The sequence below is a fragment of the Lipotes vexillifer genome, unplaced genomic scaffold (assembly GCF_000442215.2).
Source record: "Lipotes vexillifer unplaced genomic scaffold, Lipotes_vexillifer_v1.1 scaffold841, whole genome shotgun sequence".
Taxonomy (NCBI): domain Eukaryota; kingdom Metazoa; phylum Chordata; class Mammalia; order Artiodactyla; family Lipotidae; genus Lipotes; species Lipotes vexillifer.
Window position 1 is genome coordinate 427,100 of NW_006798403.1, and position 22,609 is coordinate 449,708.

The 22,609-nt window shown below is 40.0% G+C and overlaps 1 protein-coding gene across 3 annotated transcripts in view; it reads left to right on the forward strand.

The window, feature by feature from the left end:
- The window catches only part of TSHR (thyroid stimulating hormone receptor), a 180,902-nt gene that overhangs the window by 118,156 nt on the left and 40,137 nt on the right, over window positions 1-22,609 (forward strand). For 2 of the 3 annotated variants that reach the window (XM_007470463.1, XM_007470465.1), the window contains exons 4-7: window positions 4,383-4,457; window positions 6,930-7,004; window positions 8,729-8,806; window positions 12,015-12,083. In XM_007470463.1, coding sequence (XP_007470525.1) covers window positions 4,383-4,457; window positions 6,930-7,004; window positions 8,729-8,806; window positions 12,015-12,083 — 297 coding nt within the window. The remainder of the gene's footprint in view (window positions 1-4,382; window positions 4,458-6,929; window positions 7,005-8,728; window positions 8,807-12,014; window positions 12,084-22,609) is intronic. The other variant, XM_007470464.1, reaches the window with a different exon arrangement.

Here is a 22,609-nt window from a genome sequence, read left to right on the forward strand (position 1 = left end):
AAAAAAAAAAAAAAAAAAAAAAAAGCTGTATTTGGAGTTAGAATTCCTAGTTTAAGGCCCAGAGTTGCCTCTAACTGTGTAACAGGAGATCAGTCACTTAACCTTTCTAAGCGTCTGCATTGTTTTGTCTCTAAAATAAGGATGATGTTACCTGCTTCTCTAAAATCAGTTCTTCTATTCCCTCAGTGGTAGAACTGTTCTAAGTAATAAATATACCCAATCCCTTTTCACCTTATAATTTTCCAAGGCTGGGCTTTTTTCTATTCAATAAGCTTCAAGATCCTCAAGTATTTCCCTGACACAGCTAAATCACCCCACTCTGTGGAAGAGCATACTTGAAGATTTAAGCAGACTATTTGGCACTGCATATTAAAATTTTTTATATAGGATATATATTGCTTTTTTTAATTTGGGGTTTTTTTTTGCATGGCTTATATTATATTTTTTTCCTCATTTGAACAAGATAAAATAAAAAGTGAAATTCACACATTCCTAGCCTCCAAACCTTTCTCCTGGAGATGACCACTATTAACAGTGTGCTCTGTATTTTAAGAATTTATTGATGCTTATTGTATGAGTTTGGGTAGGCTAATTACTGTAAGAAATAGACAAAAATAAAAATGTGTAAACCCTAAGGTAACAAGTTTATTTCTTCTTTATGAGACAGTACTGGGTAGATGAGCAGGTGGGCAGGGTAGCCTTCCTTCATGCAGTCACTCGGGGACCCAGGCTGCTGATCCAGAGGCACTGACATCTTCAGCTCTTGTTCAAACTCACCCTGCAGGACATCTCTATTCCAACCCTCTGTGCTGCAATTGCATATAGGTTTTCTTTCTCTCGGTGTCCCCAGCTTCCTGGCAGCATATCTGGCCTCCTGCACACTTGAGCCATAATTGCTTTACTCAAAATTGTGTGATTCAAATTCACCCTCCCAGGCATTCTTGGAACTCATTCCAGTTTGGACTCCTATTTCCTCCTTCTTGTCAGAGGTTTCTGGTACTTACCTCTACACCTCCATTGCTTTTTTTGCAACAGCTATACCAGCTGCATTCACTTCTGACATCGGTCTCCATTTAGCTAAACTACTGGCAGTCCATGCCCCACTCCCCTTGTTTCAGCAGAGATTTTAATTTTCTAGATTTATTGAGATATAATTGACATATAACATTGTATAAGTTTAAGGTATACAGTGTGTTGATTTAGTATACTCATATACTGCAAAATGATTCTCACCATTGCATGAGCTAACACCTCTGTCCTGTTACATAATTACCATTTCTTTTTTGTGGTGAGACCGTTTAAGATCTCTTTTTGCAACTTTCAGTGATATAATACAGTATTTTTAGCTCTAATCACCATGCTGTACATTAGATTCTCAGAATTTGCTAATCTTATAACTGGAAGCTTGCACACTTTAACCAATATCTCCCCAGTCCCCTGCCCACACTCTCACCCCAGTCTACTGCCCAAAATCCCACCACCACTCTACTCTCTTTTTCTCTGAGTTTGGCACTTTTAGATTCCACGTGTAAATGATTTCATACAGTATTTATCTTTCTCTCAGCAGAGATATTTTAAAAGTCATTTGCGAACAAGTGTTAACCACTTACCTCAGAAGGTGGCTTCTTTTGCCTGGTGTTTTCTTGTGGTATCTCTTGTCCATCTTTCCCCTTTATTTCACTCATACATTTTCCCTGAAAAATCCATCTCCTCTTTTGTGTCTCCGTCTCTCTGCCTGTAGCCTCTCTCACCTCCTCCTTCTCTTACAGCCGCCATGTTGGTTGCCAGCCTCATTTAATCAGCTGTAACCAACAGCTGTGGTTCATTTCCCTTTCATTGTCTATCCCTAAAGTTGATTCAGCCAGGCTACACTCCTTTATTGTGACATTCTCTTGGGCTGCTCACTCAAGTTCACTTGTTCAACAATAGTCACTCATGGAGCAATTTTCCAGACTGCAAACCACACTCAGTTGTCAGACTCTTCTAACTGGTTTACGTTTGATTGACAGATGTTTGAACCGTCCTCTCCAAATGCAAAGCTCTGGCAAGGAGTTTACTGCTCACCACACAGAGCATCTCAACTCAACAGAGTCCAATAGTCTTAGAGGGGCAAGGTGGGATTGCTATGAGAGTGTGCAGTGGGGTAGCCAATGGTCCTAGTTTACCCAGGATAGAGGGAGTTTCAGGGATGCAGGGCTTTTAGTTTCAAGCCAGAGCAAAATTTAAACCATCTAGTTGAAAGTGGGTCTTTCTATGCAGGGTCTTGGTTGGATAAAGATCGTGATATGATAGTTTAGGATTAGTGGACACAACAAGGCAAAGATTTTGAAGCGAGGGTTTCTAAGAGTTTTGGGATATAAACTGTTGAAGCATTGATGGGTCTTTCAAGAAGTTCCCAAAATTAATAATAAAGTTATTTTCCTGGGCAAAAGTTATGCTAATGAAGACAAGGGACCAGGAAGGTTATGCTAATAACAGACAGTAAGCTGAGATAGGGGAAGTGGGAGATGGTTTCTGTTCTCAGAGTTAATGCCACTCTCTCTTTTCCAAGGTCTGTTTCATAGCCACTGTCCTTTGTCAAATGCAAAACCTAGTGGGGTTTTTTTGTTCGTTTGGTTTATGTTTTTAAATTTTTGCAAACATTGCATTACCTCCAACTCCAAGTCTCCAATGTCTGCTCCAGCTTTCATTCCACTCAGGAGAATAACAATAATAAAACTATCACCTATAGAGCCTTCACCATAAGCTAAGACACATGCCAAACCCCTCATAGACATTATTTGACCCTCATAAGAATCTTATGAAAGAGGCACTATTATTGTCCCTATTTTACAGATGAGGAAACTATGGCTCAAAGAGGTCAGGTAACTTGTCTAAGGTCATGTAGCCAGAAATGGCAGAGCCAAGATTTGATCTCAGGTCCATCCAACTATTCAGTAATAAAAGGGAGCAAATTACTGACATATGCTACATGTGGATGAACCTCACAAACACTGTTAAATGAAAGAAGCCAGACGCACAAGACTACATAGTTATGATTCCATTTATATGAACTGTCCACATAAGGCAAATTTAGAGGTAGGAAGGAGATCAGTGGTCCCTTGGCAAGAGGCAGGGGGTGGGAATTAATTGCAAATGTGCATATGATTATTTTTTGTCATTGACAGAAATGTTCTAAAACTGAATTGTGATGATGATTGATTTTACAATTCTGTAAGTTTACTAAACATCATCTAATTGTATCTAATCACAACGCATGAAGTTAATGGAAATTCTCATTCAGTAAAACTGTTTAAAAAATCCCAGAGGCCAGACTCTAAGTCTTCTAGTTTTTACCAGCAACCACTAGGTGCAGGTTCCTTTAGGAATCAAGCCTTAGGTGCCATTCAGAAGGGGATAGACTATAAGTCTTACTAAGTTTTCCTACCCTCTTCACATAAGCCTAGGGAGGACCTTTAAACTCTTTTAACCAATCTACACATGTTGAATACATTTAATTCTACCAATGAGAGCCTATTTCTAAACAGGCACTAATTTCATTAATGCTAACTGGGCATTTTGATTAGCATGTATATAAACCTAAGTAGATAAGTTATAGACATATATGATATTATCACATGTGCTCAAGAGCTTTCAATTACTGATATAGAAAAATAAACCCAAGTGAACTCTTTTTTTTTTTTTTTTTTTTTCCTTACGTTATGCGGGCCTCTCACTGTTGTGGCCTCTCCCATTTGCGGAGCACAGGCTCCGGACGCGCAGGCTCAGCGGCCATGGCTCACGGGCCCAGCCGCTCCGCGGCATGTGGGATCTTCCCGAAACGGGGCACGAACCCGCGTCTCCTGCATCGGCAGGCGGACTCTCAAGCACTGCGCCACCAGGGAAGCCCCCAAGTGAACTCTTAATACTCACTACCTCTACTGCCTCTGAAATAGCAATTGACAGAGAAGCCTCACTGACCTTATTCCCTTGCTGTAATCCATTATATAATCCACTCAGACCCCCACTCCAGGGCCAGGTTACTTGCTGTTGTTAATAAAGATATCTTCCCTTAACAAACCATTGGAGAGATTTTTCTTTTCTATTCCAATCTAAAAGGAAAAAAGGCTCTGAGACTGTAGACAAGAGAAAGGTCACCCCAAAATTTAAATGGATTGAAACTAAGCCAGTGATGAGAGCTGAACAGCCACTGTGTCCCTGAAAGGAGCCAAAAAGTAGCTTGTTGTGGATGGGACTGGCTCCTGGGAGAAGAATTTCCTGGGGCACCATGTAAATGTGTATTCGTCTCAGGAACATTTGTTAAACCTGATTTATGTTGTTTTATCTTTCATAAGAACAGAAAGGGATATATTACAGTGAATATGTTTCCTGTACTTTTACAGAGAGATTCGGAATACCAGAAGCTTAACTTACATAGACCGTGGCGCCCTGAAAGAGCTCCCCCTTCTAAAGTTCCTGTAAGTATTAACTCCTGTGCCTTCCTACCTTTTTTTTTTTTTTAAGAGAATTATAATGTAGGAATATCCCTAGGATGATGTGGGCCATTTTAGTGGTGTGTGGCCTGGAGCAAATCACATCCTGTGACTTACTCCTCACCTTTTCCCACAAGGCAAGGTAACAGGTGAAATGATCCACATTTTAAAAACCTATTCAAAAGTCAACACATAATGCTGGGACAAGATACCTGCCCCAAGAGACATGAGGGAGAAAATGCCATCATGTATATATGGTCTTTAAATGAATATAACAAAACAAAACAAAAACCTCTGAAAGCCCACTGGTCAATTTTGTTAGGAAATGGGTATCACAATATTAGAGTGACTGTTACACAAAAACAAACAGAAAACTAAAAAGGGTAAAACCTCATCTCTTAGAGCTAGGGGGACAAAAATGGAAGGGACAGCACTTACTGCTTTATTTGGTGGCACCTTGTGAGCTAACTGTAACCTCAATGAGAGCAGGGACCACAACATTTTTGTTCTCTGTTGTATCTTTACTGCTTAGCGCCTACTGCCTAGGTACTCAAGGAAGTGTGTTCAGTGGATGTGTGTGTATGGCCTCAGGTCTTCTGGGTACCTTCCTTTCTTCCCTTCTTTCTTGCTTACATGCATTGTAAAAAATTAGAACACAAAAACATTATGAAGAAAAAAAAGCCAACCTTAATCCCAATACTCAGAAATAATCACTATTAATATATTAGTTCATTTCCATCTAGGGATTTTAAATAAAAGTATATATCCAAATGTATTTTATGAAATTAGTCTTTAAGGATGAATAGAGTTTATCCAGGAAAAGGAGGGGGAGGGGTAGAAGAGAAATACAAGTGGATGGGATAGCATGATAAAGATGCAAAGGTGTGGAACCACATGCCTTGTTTGGGGAATGAAAAATAGTTCGGTACTGAAGAGGTAGGGGTGGGAGATGCCAGGAGAACAGAAGAGGATATGGATGGGAAATGTGGCTGAAAGGATATCTGGGGAGTAATAAAAACTTATAGCACAAGGCAATTGCTCCTGTGTGGACTTTGAGTTCCAATCCATCAGTAACTCTTTGATATGATGGTCCCCTGCTATGTGCAGGGCTCAGTGGGGAACATGTAGGATAAAAAAAACATTGTCCTTGCCTTCAAGAAGCTTACAATCTAGTTAAAGAAGATATTATATATGGGATTGAAAAGTTCCTCTCCTAGGAGAATGGTAAGTGACAAATAAGAGGTACATACATTATCTGGGGGTGCAGGTAATTAGAGGAGACATCCAGGAGATGGACTTGTTCGGGGTTTTGAAGAATAGACAGGTCTTGGTCCAAGTCCCTAATATGGCATTTCCAGCCCTTTTTGATATGGTCCCCACTTAACTCTGGGTCTCCCCACCCCACTCTTCCACATGAACAGCTGTTGCAATTGAACTACTTTTTTTACTGTTCTTCAAATATACCTCATGGAATCTTACATCTCTCCTTTGTTATTTAGAACGTCCCATTTGCTTTTTTGAGACCTCAGGCTCTGCTTCCTCTTCAAGTCATATGTCTTCCCCTCTAGAAGGAGTCAGGTCAGAATTTGCCTTAGATGGTACAGCAATGGGACTAGAATTTTCTCTACTGGAAGACTTTCTTTAAAGATTTACTGGTAGTTACAAGTTCTCACCACGTCATACCGAAGCTCTCAAAAAAATCACTAAATCCACTACCTATGTTCTAGTAGCTGCAAGAAATGTTAAACCAACTAAGTCTGAGAGGCATCCAGAGTTTGAGAGTTTTTGTATTCATGCTGTCAATGCACGTTTTAATCTTGACATTTTGCCCTGATGACACAGCTTTGGAGAGTGAAGATATTGTCTTTGACTGATTTCCTCCCTTATCTGGACATATTTTTATGGTACTGCTGCCATGATATTCTCAAGTGACTGCCATGGGAATGCCATTCTTGGTAAAATAATGAACACAATATAATGTAGAGTTTGAAAGAAGAAGCCTGGCTTGGAGTTGGGTACTTATATTGTCTTCCTGTCCCATCCTCTCCTTATTCTACCCTCCCTTCCCCCAACACACGCATAATGTCCTCCAGTTAAAACAAGGAAATCACACACACACACACACACACACACACACACACACACACACACGAAAAGAAACCTGAATTCCTATTTCTAGGAATCCCACTTGGTTCAAACAATCCCCAGATTCTTCTAAACAGAAAAGATGTATTGACACTGGTGGACTGGGTTAGATTCTTGATTCTTCAGGGAGCATCATTTCATCCAAGGATTAGAACTTGCCATGGTGTCTCAGATAATTAATGAAGGACTTAGGAGTTGATCCTTGTCTGACTTCAGAGCACATACTTTTAGCTATTAAATTATTCTACTTCTTATGTGTTGATTTTCTTACCTTATTTCTGTTCTCTTGTTCTTCTTTTTCATGTACTTTAGTGGCATTTTCAACACTGGACTTAGAGTATTCCCAGACCTGACCAAAGTTTATTCCACTGATGTATTCTTCATACTGTAAGTGTGCACATATGCAATATTTGGCAATATTTTACTTGCCACTGACAAGAACTAGGCTGCAGCCAGAGGGGTTGGTTGAAACCAAGTGAAGCAGTTGTTTCACGGAGGAAGCAGTGATCAGCTGTGACAAATGCACTGATGGATGAAGTAAGCCAAGGACTGAGAAATGGCCATTGGGTTTAGTAATACGGGGCATCGGTGATTCTGAAGAGAACGCTTCCAGTGGTGTTCTGGGGGTGGAGAAGTCTGGTTGGAGTGGGCTCAGGAAAGAACCAGAAGGGGGAATTAGAGAGAGTGACCATAACAAACTCTTTAGGGAAGTTTTACTACAAAAAAGAAGCAGAAAAATGCCTCAGTATTTGGAGCATATTGAATACGGAAAAAAGCGTTTTTTGTTTTTTTTGTTTTTAATGGGAGATACTATGGCATATTTGTTTGCTGCTGGGATTGTTTGAATAGAAGGAATTTGATGATAATGATGATACTTTATTTTTCACATAGTTTTTCATAGCTTTTCACTCTCCCACGTGTTATCATATTTGCTCCTCTCAACCACCTTACGAGACATAAAAGGAAGTTACAATTTTTCCACTAAACAAATGAGGAAACTGAGGAATAGAAAACCTAAGGGGTTTTGTCTGAGGAGAGTCCCAAGGAGCAGCTGTGAGTGGTGCTCAAACTTCCTGTGACTTCTGATGGGGCCATGGTGCTCTTTTCCAAAACGTATGACACAGTTAAGTATCTTACTAGTTGTTTAGAAGTGAAAGGACACATGCAGAGAGAATTACAGACTGAGTTTGAACTACAGAATCAGCAAAATGTAGAATGATAGGATCCAAACTCGGGATTTTGTTAGAAAAAATGCCCATGCTTCTTTGCTGCAGAAGAGCTCAGTTCAAAATACAGGCCGTCTTCCAGCAACTAGACTGGCAATAGAAATGTTCTCTAGGAGTATATGTCTTGCAAGTGGAGGGCACTTCAGTAATACTCATGAAATGAAATCAATTGATCCCATTCTAGCAACCCTTTTTAGGGGTACCACACACTGAGAAAACGAGTTGCTCTGGACAAAGTATTAGTCAGAGATTCATGAGAAATCTCTGAGACCCACCTGCTCCCCTTGCACATGAGGATTGTCAAGAACCTCAGCCCAAATCCCAAAGCTCACTGGCTCACTGCACATGTGGCTCTGAGTATATGTCCACCTAGGACAGCTCTCACCACCTCACCGGACCTCTGAGCCGCCAACAGCTAAGAAGTGTCAATGACACCTAAAAAGAAATAAGATAAAACTGAATTGTGTCAGGTTATTTATTTAAGGGCATATATGCAGCAAGAGCCCAGCTCCAGAAGGAAAGCATTTTTTTTTTAATTTATTTTTGGCTGCATTGGTTCTTTGTTGCTGCACACGGGCTCTCTAGTTGCGGCAAGCGGGGGCTACTCTTCATTGCGGTGCGTGGGCTTCTCATTGCGGTGGCTTCTCTTGTTGCAGAGCACGGGCTCTAGGCATGTGGGCTTCAGTAGTTGTGGCTCATGGGCTCTAGAGCGCAGGCTCAGCAGTTGTGGCACACGGGCTTACTTGCTCCGCGATATATGGGATCTTCCCGGACCAGGGCTTGAACCCGTGTCCCCTGCAATGGCAGGCGGATTCTTAACCACTGAGCCACCAGGGAAGCCCAGAAAGCATTTTTTTACCAGGTGTTTTTGTTCCTCTCCTGCAGTGAAATTACAGACAACCCCTACATGACTTCGATCCCTGCGAATGCTTTCCAGGGCCTGTGCAATGAAACCTTGACACTGTGAGTATTGCCAGTTCCACTCCTGCCAACAATGAAATATTTATTTGGGTCACTGTACTATTTCCACAGGCCATCCAAGAACCGTACTACCATATAGTATGTGCCCTATGGTCTACCGAGGGTTTCACATAGTTAAATAAGAGTAGTGACTCATGGTGTGGTGCTCTATAGGTGACGAAGTGGTTTAGGTAACAAGACGAGAGTATTCCGTTACAGAAGTGGTCAGCGCACTTTATCTGTAAAGGACCATTCAGATTTTACAGACCACATGGCCTTTGTGGCAACTGTTCAACTCTGCTATTTCAGGGCAAAAGCAGCCATCCACAATATATAAACTAATGAGCATAGCTATGTTCCAACAAAATTTTATTTACAAAAACAGCCAGTGGGCCAGATTTGGCCTGCAGGCCTTATAATAGTCTGGGTTCTAGTATCCCCATTGAATAGAGGAAGAACCTGGGGTTAAAGCAAATTTAAGTGACTTTCCCAAGGTCACTGAGCTAGAAAATGGTGATGCTAAGGGCTTTTCATACTCTGCACTCATACTTCAACTGTGTCATCACAAACTGTTATTAAGTTCCTATGAAGGGATATTGAATAGAAAACATAGTTCTGCTCTCCATCATCACTTTTCCAGAGTTTGAATGGGCTCTGCTCTTTAGTTGTTCAAAAATATGCTAGATCAGGGAAATTCACAAACTGTTCTAATGAAGGAGATCTAATAGAGGTACAAAAGATAAGTTAATTCTCCAAGCCGGTAAAAATTCCCCTCCCTCATCAAATTAGCTACAAAGTAGAGGTGGGACTACGTCCAAAGGATCCCGTCTCTCTAGTTTCAGTACCACTGCCCAGGTTCAGGCCTGGTGGGGGTTTTGCCCAGATTGTCACCCAGCTCCCTTTCTCCAGTCACACCACAGTCCAAGGGTTCTTCATCGTATGCAAACCTGATTGAATTATGCCCCAGCAAAATTGATCCAAGCCTCCACACGACTCTTTGAAGAGGCAGTTTCCAAGCATTCCAAGTCAAGCAGTCTTGACCCTGTGAAGCTATCTCAACCTCTGGGACTCTATCCACAGTAGAGCATTTCAATTCATCCTTCTCGATAAATGGCGAGAGCTCTCTTGATAAGAGAAGAGACTCCTCAGCCACCATTTCATTTGACAGCACAGCAAAGACTGGGGTTTAGCCTGCTCAGTCCCCAAACCTCAAGGCCATTTACCTCTTCTGTAAAGCCTTCCATTGTGCCCACTCATTGTATATAAACACCAGTCTCAATTTCTTTGCAGAATGTTACCTCCACCTTTTGACATCTTTTTCTAAGGACCCATATCCCAAGCAGCCCTCTCAAGTGAAAGCTGCTGTTTGTCTCACACCCAGCATGGGGCCCAGTAGGCATTTGATAAACCTCTGAATGAGGGAATCTTAACTTTCCTGAAATCTAGAGGTGGGGATGGCATAGCTTGTCCATTATCTTTTCAGATGATTATTTCTACATACCTGCAAAAGTCCTGGCTTCTTTAAAGCTCATGCTCAAAAAACTATAAACGTGAAAGTGTATGTGTCCAACAGCAAACTTTGTACCCATATTCCTGGTAGGATAGAATTTCAATCAAAGTTTGCAACCCTTTGTTCTTTCTTTCCTTACTATGTTTTTCTTTCTTCACTATTTTCCCTTTTTGAGACCTACTTGTCCAATAAGAGTTTTATTTAATCTTTGTAATGTAATTCCAACAAAGAACATTTTTATTGTCCAGGCCTCTCAGCAAAGTTTGGGAAAATAGAAATGCCAAATGTACAATTCTCACATCTTCATTAATGAACTCTAGTTCAGAAAAAATTAACTTACCTATAGAGCTTTCTCAGCCTCTGTGCTTAGCATCCCAGTGCATTGCAGTCCTCCCCCAGGACACCTTAGTAGCAGGAAATAAACTCATTGTGTAATTATTTTAAACAAAATAAAAAACAAACAAGGATTGCCTCTTAGTTCTTCACAGCTACATAAGATAAATCCAAGTTTGCAAGGTATTCGTTTTAACATGGTTGTCTCATAAGTGTCCACACCTTACTTATTAAATGTATAGCTGTTTTATCCTCCCAGTAACCTTTTGATTAGGTATTATTTTATCATATTTTTACAGACAAGGAAAACTGCGGATAACTGAGGTTGAGAAGTTCTCAGGGTCACCTACTATGAAGTGACAGAGCCAGGTCTAATTCCAAGTTTGGAGTCTCCTGTGTGCTTCTTAACTGTGTTACTAGAGCTCACAGGAGGCACTGCAGTAGTTTTCAGAGTTCCCCTACAATCGCCACTCACTGTGCCTGACTGTGGACATGGCAGCCTTCTCTTATCTCATGACAGTAGCCCCCAGGAACCCCCATGCACCCCTGTGTAGACCAGAGTTCCCATGGCTGGAGCTCCTTTTCCAGCAGAAAGGATGTGTCCTTTTGGTGGGTGGGAAGAATTGCTTTTGAGTTCAGAAATCCTGATTCCCGACAGCTGTGCATCAGTGTGGCTTTGGCAAATCACCTCCATATCTCAATAACCTGACTAGGAAATAGAGGAGATAATGCTTCAGTCCAGCCCTTGGAATCATTGTATGAATTAATTAGTTGCAGAAACATAGCAACAAGTTAAAACATTAAAACTTCCCCAAAAGGCCATGGTCTATCTATTTTCTTAGATTTGTTTTTGAAGTTCAATTTAATTCAGTCCTCAACCATTTAATTAAGCATTTAATGTATGATACACCCTGAGGATTAAAAATATGACTATAAATGTGAAATAACATTTTAAAGAGAAAAATATAAAACCTATGCATTCAGATGAATAATGTCTTTTAAAGTGCTCATCTTGAGAAACTGCACTTACTCCTCCATTATTGACATTGGGTTAACTATTTCCTGAAACCCCAGTTTTTTGAGTATATGTAGAACATTTTTTAAAAAATCCTTAATGATTGCAAATCTTTGCTCATTAAAGTGAATCTGCTTCTGGGAAACAGCTTAGGAGCTAAGACTGGAGAATGGGGATTCAAACTGAAAAACACTATTCCATGTCCCAAATAAGACGTACTGTAAAGTTTTCTTGTAGGGCCTAAGAACCTTCATGCACATCTCTGGCACTGAAGAAGTGAAGCACAACCCTCAGAGAAGGGCCAGCACTACCTCGTATAGGTCACTGATTTCTCCTCTCTCTGTTGATTATAGGAAACTATACAACAATGGCTTTACTTCAATCCAAGGACATGCTTTCAATGGGACAAAGCTGGATGCTGTGTAAGTCAAGGGTTGCCATGGAAACCACTATCCTGCCTTACACTCCCTCCCCGAAGAAGGGCCATTCAATGGGTCAGAATTCTGCTAGAGATAGGTTCCACCAGAGCATTCCTCAACCCCAGAGTTAGCATGACCAAGACTTGGGGATAACGTTAAGGAACTTGACAAGAGCCAGCTTTAGTGGACACACATTAACTCCAATTCTAAATCCTAAAGCTTTTATCCTTAATAAAATGGAGAACGATGGTGTCACCTTCTATTATCTTGTACGAGTGTGTGTGTGTGTGTGTGTGTGTGTGTGTGTGTGTGGTGTGTGTGTGTAAATGTTCATCTATCATGTACATGAAGTAAAGGGGTGTCTTTAATTAAGTCCAAAGCTATTCAGAAGGTAAGGCTTTTCTTTTCGTTTTATCTGACATATTTTCAGGAAAGGTGTCAGTTTATATTTGATTCAGTTAGAAATAGCTGAAAAGCCATAACCAGATTTTGCCTTCTCTGCAAATAAATAATGCCTAGAACAGGATATTGGCAAAAAGATAGTGATTAACATGGGTCTCTGTCTTTGTAGTACATTTCTATCAGATCTCTGTGGTCCCCAGTGTCCATGCCAGAGCATACTTTGTGTCTAAGAGCTGCTAGACTGGTTCAGCCATACTGGTGTGTGATTTAACCTAATAGCTAATAAATGACAAAGAGTTTTAGTAGAGTCTGCTTTCCACAGTATGGTGAACTAGATAATTTGTTTCCACTAAGAAAGAACTAGATGATATATTTTGAAAAACTATATTTTATATCATACCCCCAAGAGAGGAAAATGAAACAACTAACAAACCAGTAGCTGAAACCAAAATGGTGGGTGCTTACAGAGGGTGCAGTTCCCTTGGGGGCAGCTGCCAACATCAGTGGTGCCAGGAGACTAGGCTCTAGTCAGTGAGAAGGTGGAGAAGTGATGTAAACCTGAGACTGATGGATTAAGCCAGGGAACCTGGATGAGAGCTGGAGTGGGACCACACTAGTAGAACCTCTGGACTCCTGGCAGAAATAAATGCAAACCTCTGCAGAGGAAAGAACCCCATGCAGGCCCAGATTTTTATAATCAATCAAATACGTACTTACAGTCAAAAATCACACATAGGAAAGGAAGAAAGTACCATGTGTAAGAGTCAGCTGAAGCAACAAACGATAGATTCTTGTGTTTAATTTGTTTTATGACAGTTTGAGTATTTTTAAACAATTATATTTTTTCCATTCCAGAAGTTCTATTTGCTTCTTTAAAAGTTTGCCTGCTCATTTTTGTAATTCCATCTTTTTTTTTTTCCCTTTAAACATTTCATACATAGTTGTTTTATATTCTGGAAACGATCACTGCAAAATCTTAAGTCCTGTGGTTCTAGACCTGTTGTGCTCTACGGTGCTTCTCAAACTTTACTGAGCATATAAACGATCTGGGGGGTCTTGTTAAAATGCAGAATCTGATTAAGTAGATCTGGGGTGAGCCCCAGGATTCTGCATTTCTAACAGGCTCCCAGGTGATACTGAGGTTGCTGGTCCACTGACCAACTTGTGCAGGGTGAGTTAAGTTACCTGCACAACATAGGTTAATAAGTTCAAAGTCATTATACCTTGGCGTGGCTTCCTAAGTTCTGTTTGAAGTGGGGTCTCTTTACCAGGCTTTTGGGTTTCTTAGTAGTCTTTGTTAAGTGAAGATCAGAGTACCTATATCTAGATTGCCTAGTTGTAGGCTCATCTGGGTTGATATTAGTCATTTGTTTAAATACATAATTATAGGGGAAGTCTGAAAAGACTCAACAGAGTAACATGAATACTTATGCATCAAATTTATTTACAGTATTGGAGAGACCCTACTTCCATCTTAACTTTATCATTCAAATCTCACACAATCCTACATTTAATTTTCTTTTCTTTTTTTAGTGTGCAGGATGTTCATTGAGGAGTACTCCTGGAATCTACAGATATGGAAGGGAGGGTATAAAAGCAAAGCAAGACGGGGTAGCAGGAAAAGTTGGCTGACCTGACAGAGAACTCTGGAGCTAAATATGGCCTAGAGTTTTCCTGTTTCGCTAAAATGGCCAGACAGCTATATTCCCATCTTCTTTGGTCGTTAGATTTAAGCTACCCTAACATAGGTGTCCTTAGGTGAGACCATTCTCTGCAGCTGAGGCAATCCCAGGAACTGATAGCTAAAGCTTGTCTCCTGACAGTAGGCCCAGCAGCTGGATAGACAATTCCTTCCTAGATGGAGGACCCAGGTGTATGAGCTCCAGGCCCATCACTGTCATAACTTGAACCTCTTGGATTCAACTTATTTATTTATTTATTAACGTTTTCATTGGAGTATAATTGCTTTAAATGGTGTGTTAGCTTCTGCCTTATAACAAAGGGAATCAGTCATACATACACATATATCCCCATATCTCCTCCCTCTTGCATCTCCCTCCCTCCCACGATCCCTATCCCACCCCTCCAGCTGGTCACAAAGCACCGAGCTGATCTCCCTGTGCTATCCGGCTGCTTCCCACCAGCCACCCACTTCACAACTGGTAGTGTACATATGTCCATATATACACTACCACTTTCACTTTGTCCCAGCTTACCGTTCCCCCTCCCCATGTCCTCAAGTCCATTCTCTAGTAGGTCTGCGTCTTTATTCCCATCTTACCCCTAGGTTCTTCATGACTTTTTTTTTTTTAGATTGCATATATATGTGTTAGCATACAGTATTTGTTTTTCTCTTTCTGACTTACTTCACTCTGTATGACAGACTCTAGGTCCATCCACCTCACTAGAAATAACTCAATTTCATTTCTTTTTATGGCTGAGTAATATTCCATTGTATATATGTGCCACATCTTTATCCATTCATCTGTCGATGAACACTTAGGTTGCTTCCATCTCCTGGCTATTGTAAATAGAGCTGCAATGAACATTTTGGTACATGACTCTTTTTGAATTATGGTTTTCTCAGGGTATACGCATAGTAGTAGGATCACTGGGTCTTATGGTAGATCTATTTTTAGTTTTTTAAGGAACCTCCATACTGTTCTCCATAGTGGCTATATCAATTTACATTCCCACCAGCAGTGTATGAGGGTTCCCTTTTCTCCACACCCTCTCCAGCATTTATTGTTTGTAGATTTTTTGATGATGGCCATTCTGACTGGTGTGAGATGATATCGCATTGTAGTTTTGATTTGCATTTCTCTAATGATTAATGATGTTGAGCATTCTTACATGTGTCTGTGGGCAATCTGTATATCTTCTTTGGAGAAATGTCTGTTTAGGTCCTCTGCCCATTTTTGGATTGGGTTGTTTGTGTTTTGGATATTGAGCTGCATGAGCTGCTTGTAAATTTTGGAGATTAATCCTTTGTCAGTTGCTTTGTTTGCAAATACTTTCTCCCATTCTGAGGGCCTTCTTTTGGTCTTGTTTATGGTTTCCTTTGCTGTGCAAAAGCTTTGAAGTTTCATTAGGTCCCATTTGTTTATTTTTGTTTTTATCTCCATTACTCTAGGAGATGGGTCAAGAAGGATCTTGCTGTGATTTATGTCATAGAGTGTTCTGCCTATGTTTTCCTCTAAGAGTTTGATAGTTTCTGGCCTTACATTTAGGTCTTTAATCCATTTTGAGCTTATTTTTGTGTATGGTGTTAGGGAGTGATCTAATCTCATACTTTTACATGTACCTATCCAATTTTCCCAGCACCACTTATTGAAGAGGCTGTCCTTTCTCCACTGTATATTCCTGCCACCTTTATCAAAGATAAGGTGACCATATGTGCATGGGTTTATCTCTGGGCTTTCTATCCTATTCCATTGATCTATCTTTCTGTTTTTGTGCCAGTACCATACTGTCTTGATTACTGTAGCTTTGTAGTATAGTCTGAAGTCAGGCAGCCTGATTCCTCCAGCTCCATTTTTTGTTCTCAAGATTGCTTTGGCTATTCGGGGTCTTTTGTGTTTCCATACAAATTGTGAAATTTTTTGTTCTAGTTCTGTGAAAAATGCCAGTGGTAGTTTGATAGGGATTGCATTGAATCTATAGATTGCTTTGGGTAGTAGAGTCATTTTCACAATGTTGATTCTTCCAATCCAAGAACATGGTATATCTCTCCATCTGTTTGTATCATCTTTAATTTCTTTCATCACAGTGTCTTAATTTTCTGCATACAGGTCTTTTGTCTCCTTAGGTAGGTTTATTCCTAGGTATTTTATTCTTTTTGTTGCAGTGGTTAATAGGAGTGTTTTCTTAATTTCACATTCAGATTTTTCATCATTACTGTATAGGAATGCCAGAGATTTCTGTGCATTAATTTTGTATCCTGCTACTTTACCAAATTCATTGATTAGCTCTAGTAGTTTTCTGGTAGCATCTTTAGGATTCTCTATGTAGAGTATCATGTCATCTGCAAAGAGTGACAGCTTTACTTCTTCTTTTCCGATTTGGATTCCTTTTATTTCCTTTTCTTCTCTGATTGCTTGGCTAAAACTTCCAAAACTATGTTGAATAAGAGTGGTGAGAGTGGGCAACCTTGTCTTCTTCCTGATCTTAGTGGAAATGCTTTCAGTTTTTCACCATTGAGGATGATGTTGGCTGTGGGTTTGTCATATATGGCCTTTATGATGTTGAGGAAAGTTCCCTCTATGCCTACTTTCCGGAGGGTTTTAACATAAATGAGTGTTGAATTTTGTCAAAAGCTTTCTCTGCATCTGTTGAGATGATCATATGGTTTTTCTCCTTCAATTTGTTAATATGGTTTATCACATTGATTGATTTGCGTATATTGAAGAATCCTTGCATTCCTGGAATAAACCCCACTTGATCATGGTGTATGATCCTTTCAATGTGCTGTTGGATTCTGTTTGCTGGTATTTTGTTGAGGATTTTTGCATCTATGATCATCAGTGATAGTGGCCTATAGTTTTCTTTCCTTGTGACATCATTGTCTGGTTTTGGTATCAGGGTGATGCTGGCCTCGTTTAATGAATTTGGGAGTGTTCCTCCCTCTGCTATATTTTGGAAGAGTTTGAGAAGGATAGGTGTTAGCTCTTCTTTAAATGTTTGATAGAATTCGCCAGTGAAGCCATCTGGTCCTGGGCTTTTGTTTGTTGGAAGATTTTTAATCACAGTTTCAATTTCAGTGCTTGTGATTGGTCTGTTCATATTTTCTATTTCTTCCTGGTTCAATCTTGGAAGGTTGTGAATTTGTAAGAATTTGTCCATTTCTTCCAGGTTGTCCATATTATTGGTATATAGTTTCTTTTAGTAATCTCTCATGATCCTTTGTATTTCTGCAGTGTCAATTGTTACTTCCCCTTTTTCATTTATAATTCTATTGATGTGAGTCTTCTCCCCTTTTTTCTTTATGAGTCTGGCTAATGGTTTGTCAATTTTGTTTATCTTCTCAAAGAACCAGCTTTTAGTTTTATTGATCTTTGCTATCGTTTCCTTCATTTCTTTTTCATTTATTTCTGATCTGATCTTTATGATTTCTTTCCTTCTGCTAACTTTGGGGGTTTTTTGTTCTTCTTTCTCTAATTGCTTTAGGTGTAAGGTTAGGTTGTTATTTTAGATGTTTCTTGTTTCTTAAGGTAGGATTGCATTGCTATAAACTTCCCTCTTAGAACTGCTTTTGCTGCATGCAATAGGTTTTGAGTCATTGTGTTTTCATTTTCATTGGTTTCTAGGTATTTTTTTATTTCCTTTTTGATTTCTTCAGTGATCTTTTGGTTATTAAGTAGTGTATTGCTTAGCCTCCATGTGTTTGTATTTTTTACAGATTTTTCCTGTAATTGATATCTATTCATAGCATTGTGGTCAGAAAAGATACCTGATATGATTTCAGTTTTCTTAAATTTACCAAGGCTTGACTTGTGACCCATGATATGATCTGTCCTGGAGAACATTCCATGAGCACTTGAGAAGAAAGTGTATTCTGTTGTTTTTGGATGGAATGTCCTGTAAATATCCATTAAGTCCATATTGTTTAATGTATCATTTATATCTTGTGTTTCCTTATTTATTTTCCTTTTGGATGATCTGTCCATTGGTGAAAGTGGGGTGTTAAAGTCCCCTGCTATGATTGTGTTACTGTTGATATCCCCTTTTACCTCTGTTAGTATTTGCCTTTATGTGTTGAGGTGCTCCTATGTTGGGTGCGTAAATATTTACAATTGTTATATCTTCTTCTTGGATCGATCCCTTGATCATTATGTAGTGTCCTTCTCTGTCTCTTGTAATAGTCTTTATTTTAAAGACTATTTTGTCTGATATGAGAGTTGCTACTCCAGCTTTCTTTTGATTTCCATTTGCATGGAATATCTTTTTCCATCCCCTCCCTTTCAGTCTGTATGTGTCCCCAGGTCTGAAGTAGGTATCTTGTAGACAGCATGTATATGGGTCTTGTTTTTGTATCCATTCATCCAGTCTATGTCTTTTGGTTGGAGCATTTAATCCATTTACATTTAAGGTAATTATCAACATATATGTTCCTATTCCCATTTTCTTAATTGTTTTGGTTTTGTTATTGTAGGTCTTTTCCTTCTCTAGTGTTTCCGGCCTAGAAAAGTTCCATTAACATTTGTTGTAAAGCCGGTTTGGTGGTGCTGAATTCTCTTAGCTTTTGCTTGTCTGTAAAGGTTTTAATTTCTCCATCAAATCTGAATGAGATCCTTGCTGGGTAGAGTAATCTTGGTTGTAGGTTCTTCCTTTTCATCACTTTAAATATATCCTGCCACTCCCTCTGGCTTGCAGAGTTTCTGCTGAAAGATCAGCTGTTAACCTTATGGGGATTCCCTTGTGTGTTATTTGTTGTTTTTCCCTTGCTGCTTTTAATATTTTTCTTTGTAGTTAATTTTTTTTTTTTTTTTTGTGCAGTACACGGGCCTCTCACTGTTGTGGCCTCTCCCATTGCGGAGCACAGGCTCCGGACGCATAGGCTCAGCAGCCATGGCTCACGGGCCTAGCCACTCCACGGCACTTGGGATCTTCCCGAACTGGGGCACGAACCCGTGTCCCCTGCATCGGCAGGCGGACTCTCAACCACTGCGCCACCAGGGAAGCCCTGTATTTAATTTTTGATAGTTTGATTAATATGTTTCTTGGCATGTTTCTCCTTGGATTTATCCTGTATGGTACTCTCTGTGCTTCCTGGACTTAACTATTTCCTTACTCATATTAGGGAAGTTTTCAACTATAATCTCTTCAAATATTTTCTCAGTCCCTTTCTTTTTCTCTTCTTCTTCTGGGACCCCTATAATTCGAACGTTGGTGTGTTTAATGTTGTCCCAGAAGTCTCTGAGACTGTCCTCCGTTCTTTGCATTCTTTTTTCTTTATTCTGCTCTGCAGTAGATATTTCTAGTATTTTATCTTCCAGGTCACTTATCTATTCTTCTGCCTCAGTTACTCTGCTATTGATCCCTTCTAGAGAATTTTTACTTTCATTTATTGTGTTGTTCATGATTGTCTGTTTACTCTTTAGTTCTTCTATGTGCTTGTTAAACGGTTCTTGTATTTTCTCCATTCTATTTCCAAGATTTTGGGTCATCTTTATTATCATTATTCTGAATTCTTTTTCAGGTAGACTGCCTATTTCCTCTTCATTTGTTAGGTCTGGTGGGTTTTTATCTTGCTCCTTCATCTGCTGTGTGTTTCTTTGTCTTCTCATTTTGCTTAACTTACTGTGTTTGGGGTCTCCTTTTCACCGGCTGCAGGTTCGTAGTTCCCGTTGTTTTTGGTGTCTGGCCCCGTGGCTAAGGTTGGTTCAGTGGGTTGTGTAGGCTTCCTGGTGGAGTGGACTACTGCCTGTGTTCTGGTGGATGAGGCTGGATCTTGTCTTTCTGGTGGGCAGTCCACGTCTGGTGGTGTGTTTTGGGGTATCTGTGACGTTATTATGATTTTAGGCAGCCTCTCTGCTAATGGGTGGGATTGTGTTCCTGTCTTGCTAGTTGTTTGGCATAGGGTGTCCAGCACTGTAGCTTGCTGGTTGTTGAGTGGAGCTGGGTCTTGGCATTGAGACAGAGATCTCTCGGAGATTTTCACCGTTTGATATTACGTGGAGCTGGAGGTCTCTTCAACTTATTTATATACATTTGTAGAGAGTTCTTTTGGCATTCTTCCAGGATTCTAGTGGCCATCTCTTTCTCCAAACTCCAGAACTCCACACTCCAGAGGCCCTTCTTTGGACATGCTGCTTTTCCCCTTCCATGCATGTCCTCTACTTTTCAACATATTTATTGAACACCTTCAATGATCCTGGTACTGTGCTTTTCACTGCCAATACAAACATTAACAAGACCAGTGTGCTCCCTGCTCACACTTAACACACATTCTAGTGGGCAGAATGAGGGCAGCAATATCAAGGGTCAAAGTACATTAGGAAGTAATGTACCCAAATCAAAATATGCATTTCAGATTGAAAATAACTGAACACTAAGTATCCTTGCTTGGTGACATAAGCATGATTTTCCCTAGATTTATCACATTAAAAAATTATTAGCATTCGGGGAGAAGACATAGCACGTGGGTGTGTTTTCGACTGTGTGTTAGTGTTTGGGCGTCGGTATGTTTTTACAGTTTGCTCTTTAAAAAAACATGCACAAGTCATGACCATGAATTTTGGACCTTTCTTGTAGATGAGGGTACTGCTCTTTTTATATGATATGAGGAAAGTAAATGTTGACTGGTCCAGAAGGGCTTGCCAATGGACAGACCCGAGAAGTAAGGAGAGTTTATAGTCGACTTCCCCGCACTCTCTTCAACTGCGCCCCCCCACACACACCTGGTTTTGTGAGGCAAGGGAAGAAGAAGGGAGCCCGTTGCTGCCCAAGTATAGGTACAAAAGCTGAAGTTTAGAGACGTTAAATAATTGATTCAAGATATCACAGCTGTTACCCAGCTTCACTCAACGACCAGCAAGCTACACTGCTGGACAACCTATGCCAAGCAAATAGCAAGACAGGAACACAACCCCACCCACTAGCAGAGAGGCTGCCTAAAATCATAGTAAGTCCACAGACACCCCAAAACACACCATCAGACGTGGACCTGCCCACTAGAGAGACAAGATCTAGCCTCATACACCACAACACAGCCACTAGTCCCCTCCACCAGGAAGCCTACACAACCCACTGAACCAACCTTAGCCACTGGAGACAGACATCAAAAACAACAGGAACTACAAACTTGCAGCCTGCAAAAAGGTGAACCCAAACACAGTAAGATAAGCAAAAGGAGAAGACAGAGAAACACACAGCAGATGAAGGAGCAAGATAAAAGGGCACCAGACCTAACAAATGAAGACGAAATAGGCAGTCTACCTGAAAAAGAATTCAGAATAATGATAGTAAAGATGATCCAAAATCTTGGAAATAGAATGGACAAAATGCAAGAAACAGTTAACAAGGACCTAGAAGAAATAAAGACAAAACAGACAATGATGAACAACACAATAAATGAAATGAAAAATACTCTAGATGGGATCAATAGCAGAATAAATGAGGCAGAAGAACGGATAAGTGACCTGGAAGATAAAATAGTGGAAATAACTACTGCAGAGCAGAATAAAGAAAAAAGAATGCAAAGAACGGAGGACAGTCTCAGAGACCTCTGGGACAACATTAAACGCACCAACATTCGAATTATAGGGGTTCCAGAAGAAGAAGAGAAAAAGAAAGGGACTGAGAAAATATTTGAAGAGATTATAGTTGAAAACTTCCCTAATATGGGAAAGGAAATAGTTAATCAAGTCCAGGAAGCACAGAGAGTCCCATACAGGACAAATTCAAGGAGAAATACGCCAAGACAAATATTAATCAAACTGTCAAAAATTAAATACAAAGAAAGCATATTAAAAGCAGCAAGGGAAAAACAACAAATAACACACAAGGGAATCCCCATAAGGTTAACAGCTGATCTCTCAGCAGAAACTCTACAAGCCAGAAGGGAGTGGCAGGACATACTGAAAGTGATGAAGGAGAAAAACCTGCAACCAAGATTACTCTACCCAGCAAGGATCTCATTCAGATTTGATGGAGAAATTAAAACCTTTACAGACAAGCAAAAGCTGAGAGAGTTCAGCACCACCAAACCAGCTTTACAACAAATGCTAAAGGAACTTCTCTAGACAAAAACACAAGAGAAGGAAAAGACCTACAATAATGAACCCAAAACAATTAAGAAAATGGGAATAAGAACATACATATCGATTATTACCTTAAATGTAAATGGACTAAATGCTCCCTCCAAAAGACACAGATTGGCTGAAAAGATACAAAAACAAGACCCATGTATATGCTGTCTACAAGAGACCCACTTCAGACCTAGAGACACATACAGACTGAAAGTAAGGGGATGGAAAAAGATATTCCATGCAAATGGAAACCAAAGAAAGCTGGAGTAGCAATTCTTATATCAGACAAAATAGACTTTAAAATTAATACTATCAGAAGAGACAAAGAAGGACACTACATAATGATCAAGGGATCGATCCAAGAAGAAAGATATAACA